The 5,535-nt window shown below is 41.4% G+C and overlaps 1 protein-coding gene across 5 annotated transcripts in view; it reads right to left on the reverse strand.

Moving 5' to 3' along the window:
• Window positions 1-5,535, reverse strand: part of Phka1 (phosphorylase kinase regulatory subunit alpha 1) — a 134,321-nt gene that overhangs the window by 94,526 nt on the left and 34,260 nt on the right. For all 5 annotated transcript variants that reach the window (XM_050129895.1, XM_050129894.1, XM_050129893.1 and 2 more), the window contains exons 8-9: window positions 2,991-3,137; window positions 229-282 (exon numbers count right to left, since the gene is read on the reverse strand). In XM_050129895.1, coding sequence (XP_049985852.1) covers window positions 229-282; window positions 2,991-3,137 — 201 coding nt within the window. The remainder of the gene's footprint in view (window positions 1-228; window positions 283-2,990; window positions 3,138-5,535) is intronic.

Raw genomic sequence — 5,535 nt, forward strand, 5'->3', positions numbered from 1 at the left:
TCTCCCCCTCCCCACACTCCTCTCCCCCTCCCTCTCCAGTCCAAAGAGCAGTCAGGGTTCCCTGCCCTGTGGAAAGTCCAAGGTCCTCCCCCCTCCGTCCATGCCTAGGAAGGTGAACATCCAAACTGGCTAGGCTCCCACAAATCCAGAACATGAAGTAGGATCAAAACCCAGTGCCATTGTCCTTGGCTTAAAAGCCAAGCCACCTCTCCAGCCCCAGAAACCTACCTCTTTAGGAGTTTTATATCCATCTCGTAGAAAACGACAGCAACCATAACGACCCTGGGGACACAGAGAAAAAGGCCCTGAAGTTTGTATATCTGTATGACTCCACAAGCAGAAGCACATCCTCAAACATCTCCATGTACCAATCTCTCAGCACCACAGACACAGAACTCAAAATCAGCTCAGCAGCAGCAACAGCAGCAGCAGCAATGTCCTTTCAAGCAAGAAGTATGTTACAGGTTCTTTCCCAAAACAGCATGCCTAGCAGTATCTTCTCCACGACTTTCCACCTTAGGCCAAGCCTACAACAAGCTAATTACCAATCTGTGCAGTTCTTCCCACAGTACACACAGCTCCCAAGAGACCATAGTTTATTTTTTAAATATATTTTCAATTTTTTGAAATTATCTTAGACTTATAAAAGTTACAAACACTACATACTCTCACTATGCCCATCAAATCTCATCTCCTTATATTAACTAATGTAACTACAGGAACATACATTAGAACTAAAAATTAACTTTGATATGCTAACATTAATTGAATTATAAAACCTATTTAGATTTCACTGAGTTTTCAATCACTGTCCTTTTTTTATTCTATTCCAGGATCCAGTTCAAAATCCCACACCACAGGACTCAGGTGATGGCTCAGTGGGTAAAGTATTTCCTGTGTAATCATAAGGACCCAATACTCAGTATTTGGATCATTTTCTTTCCTGTCCCCCAACTCCTCCCAGATCCTTCCCATATCCTCACTACCCACCCAACTTTCATGTTCTCTGTTTCTCTAAGAAAGAAAAACAAATTTTCTTTTTGGAAAATTAAACTAAAGAAAAGCAGGAAGATTAAAAGTACCAAAATAGGCCAGGCGGTGGTGGCGCACACCTTTAATTCCAGCTCTCAGGAGGCAGAGGCAGGAGGATCTCTGGGAGTTCAAGGCCAGCCTGGTCTACAAGAGCTGGTTCCAGGTCAGGCTCTAAAACTACAGTGAAACCCTGTCTCAGAAAACCAAAAAACAAACAAACAAGCAAACAAACAAAAGTACCAAAATAAAGAACATAGCATCCAATCTGTGTTGTCTTGGACATGGAACCTACCCTGGAGTGTGATTGGTAACACTCACTGACACTCCATTAGAGAAAACTGATTTTCTCTTCCTGGCAGACATCAATTGCAAATAACTTCTTGGTTAAGGATGGGATTTTGTGTTCCTCTCCCCTTCTCTATACTAAGATTTTGTCTGGTTTGAACCCGAGTAGATCTTGTGAGTACTGTCACAGTCTCTGAGTTAACATGGTATCAGTCCTATCATGTCTGGATGGCACCTGTTTGTTTCCTTTGAGTCATTCACCAGCTCTGTCTCCTAAACTCTTTCTGACTCCTCTTCCACATAGATTCCTGAGCCTTGAGGCCAGGGTTTTGGATGAAGGCAACCCATTTAGGGCTGAGTGTTCCAAAGGCTTCTTACTCTTGGCACATTGTCCACTTGTGGGTTTCTGTGTTAATTACCATCTACTGCAAGAAGAAATTTGACATTAACAATCTTCTTTTGGGGGGTTCTGAGACAGAGTCTCTCTACATAAACCTTGGCTGTCTAGGAACTCACTCTGTAGACCAGGCTGGTGAACTCACAGAAGATTACCAGCTTCTGCCTCCCAGGAACTGGATTAAAGGTGCATACCACCATGACCAGCCATTCCCAACCCTTTTTGAGTTCTTTACTTTCTGAAGCCTTAAGATGCTTCAGATCTTTTGTATTTTCCCTAATGTGATCCTCAAATCAACCACTTATCAAGGATTCCTGATCCACTTTGGGGGGGTAATGAGTCTGGGGAGAAGGGAGGTAGAGTAGGTAGATAGGGGAGGCTGTGGTCAGGATTTAGTGTGAAAAAAAGAACCATACTATCTCAGAGATTATTAACTTGTTCTTTTTACTATTGAGTAGTATTCAATAGGGATAGAGTATAATTTGTTTCTCAGTTGAAGGTGGTTTCCAGGTTCTTGCAATTATGGCTGAAGCTGCTACAGACATTTGTGAGTTTTCGTGTGAGTGTACACTATCAATTTAGGGGAGATACTGAGGAGTAAGGTGTAACATGAAGGTGGCCTGGCTTGTGGTTTGTGTTTTCTGTCCCGCCCAGTACCCCACAACTGTTTATCCCCAAAGAAAATCACACATAGTTCTCCATAAATTATAAGCTGATCGGCCCATTTGCTCTAGCCTCTCACTGGCTAACTCTCACATCTTGATTAACCCATTTTTCTGATCTATGTTAGCCATGTGGCTCAATACCTTTTTTTCAGTGGGGCAGATCACATCCTGCTGCTTTGGTGGTCTGGGCAGGAGTGGAAGGAATCAACTTCCTCCTTCCCAGAATTCTCCTGTTCTCATTACATTATTTCTACTTCCTGTCTGGTTTTCCTGCCTATATTTCCTGCCTGGCCAATAAGCGTTTATTTAAAACATGATTGACAGAATAGAGACAATTCTCCCACACCAGTAAGGATGTTCGTGGGATCACACATTACATATGTGCATATATATTAAAGTTCATAAGAGTATGCCAACTCTTCTCCAAAGTGTATGTCCCATTCCCAACAGTAATGACTGCTTTTGAAAGCTTTGTAGAGAAACTACTGACAAGAGCGTAACCTTAAAGGTTTCTTGAAATTCCTGGCATATGTTATACTCAAAGGCCTAAAAACACTAATCTTCCTTTAAACTCCCAGCTCTAAAGAGAAGAAAGGCACATGTGTACATACCTGAAGCTTGGTGATGATCTCCTGTTTGGTGAGCTCTACCAAATGGCTGTCCTCTACAGCAAAGGCTGGGAAAGAGATCACTGACAGCAGACTGGCATCAACTTCTTTGGATGTTGAAGCCCGGGGCAGCAGTGAATTTAGGATTGACTAAGAGAAAGGTAGCAAAATATGGTTTATTTATTTATTTATTTATTTATTTATTTATTTAGTTTTTCGAGACAGGGTCTCTCTGTAGTTTTTGGTGCCTATCCTGGAACTAGCTCTTGTAGACCAGGCTAGCCTCGAACTCACAGAGATCTGCCTGCCTGTGCCTCCCGAGTGCTGGGATTAAAGGCGTGTGCCACCATGGCCCGGCTCAAAATATGGTTTATTACTAGATACTTTTGTTAAGCGGAGACCAGGAGCTTTGGTTCAAAAAGATTTATGTGGAACAAAAGCTTTCCGAATAAAACCCAAATTTTATTAAAAAGTGAGATCCTAAAAGTAGCTTGCTTGATATGGAATCCCTTTTCTTTGTCCTGCTCTCAATGCTTCCCCATTGTGATTGGAAAGCATCTGTGGGACACACACAACCCTGTTGGTTCCTTAGGCTCTAGATAAAAATAAAGCTGAGGTTAAAAGATGAATCAGTGGTTAAGAACACTGGTTTTTCTTCCAGAGGACTGGGCAGCTCACAACCATCCATAACTCCAAAACCCTTTTCGACCCTGCATGGGCACAAGGCATGAATATGGTGGAAATATATACTCAGACCAAACCCCCATACACACAAAATAATAAATAAATTTTAAATAATAAAACTAAGACAAATTACAGCTTCTGGGAAGAGTAGGGGAAGGATCAATTATGCCTCTAAGATATTTTCAAATTAATTTTCAGCAAGTGTGAAAAATAATGGGTTTCTTTATATTTTAGTCACATATATCATTGCACTTAACTATTTTTTCACCCATATTTTCATACCCCCATTTTACTCCTGCTAATCTTTTTCCTATCTACAAATGACCCTTTTCTTCTTCCATGACATATTTTATCCACAGAAAATGTTTTCAAAATTAGAAGCTGAACTTATGTTCACTAGCATACCTTATAGGATACAATCAAGGCTGAAGAAAAGGAGAAATTGCACATACCAGAGAAAAGAAACTTTTGATACAGGTGACAATCATAAACAAAACTAAGGGTGAACTTTTACCAGACTAATAGTCTAATGTCCAAAAATCTAAGCAGAAAACAACAAGGGACAATGTTTCAGATCCACCCTCCAGAACACTTAGGTCATATCTTGTTTCCTTTTTATGCTTACATTTTTTGGAAAATGAAACCACAGGCCCTTGATATAACAGCAATAGATAACTGGTTATACTATGGTGGGTTCATTTTATAATTATAACTGAGACAAGAAGACCGCTGTGGTGGTTTGAAGTTTCAGATGTCCAAGCCAGTCCCAGTGTCTTTTTCTTCCTGCTGCATGTGGATCCAGATGTAGAACACTCAGCTCCTCCAGCACCATGTCTGCCTGTGTGTTCCCATGCTTCCTGCAATGCTGATAATGGACTAAGCCTCTGAAACTGTAAGTCAGCCACCCCAATTAAATGCTTTCATTTGTAAGAGTTGCTGTGGTCATGCTGTCTCTTCACAGCAATAGAACACAGATTAAGACAGAAGTTGGTACCAGGGACTGAGGTATTACTGTGACAGGCCTGATCATATTGTTGGTAGAATGTGTGGGCTTTGGGACTTTAGATTAGTAAAGCAGCTGAATGCTTTAAAATGGGATTAATGGGCAATACCATTAGTAATGTGGAAGATATTGGTGCTGAGAGCAATGTAGATTATGACAGCCTGGCTCAAGAGGTTTCAGAGGAGAGAAATATTAGCAAGTGGCCTAGAGACTGTTCTTGTGATATTTTTGGCAAAGAATGTGACTGCTTTATGCCCTTGTCAAAAGTTTGCTGTATTTAGCTTTTATTATATTTAGGTATGACCCTTGTATCCCTAATCTCTCCAAGACTTTTATCATAAAGGGATGTTGAATTTTGTCAAATGCTTTTTCAGCATCTAATGAAGTGATCATATGGTTTTTTTTCTTTCAGCTTATTTATATGATGGATTACATTGATAGATTTTCATATGTTGAAACAGCCCTGCATCTCTGGGATGAAGCCTACTTGATCATAATGGATAATTTTTCTAATGTGTTCTTGGATTCGGTTGGAGCGGATGGAGGGAGAACACGAGCAAGGAAGTCAGGACCATGAGGGGTGCACCCACCCACTGAGACAGTGGGGCTGATCTATTGGGAGCTCACCAAGGCCAGCTGGACTGTGACTGAAAAAACATGGGATAAAACTGGACTCTCTGATCATGGCGAACAATGAGGGCTGATGAGAAGCCAAGGACAATGGCACGGGGTTTTGATCCTACTTCATGTTCTGGCTTGGTGGGAGCCTAGCCAGTTTGGATGTTCACCTTCCTAGACATGGACAGAGGGGGGAGGACCTTGGACTTTCCACAGGGCAGGGAACCCTGACTGCTCTTTGGA

Source organism: Alexandromys fortis, unplaced genomic scaffold, assembly GCF_014885135.2.
Source record: "Alexandromys fortis isolate MF-2015 unplaced genomic scaffold, M_Fortis_MF-2015_v1.1 scaffold_321, whole genome shotgun sequence".
Classification (NCBI taxonomy): Eukaryota; Metazoa; Chordata; class Mammalia; order Rodentia; family Cricetidae; genus Alexandromys; species Alexandromys fortis.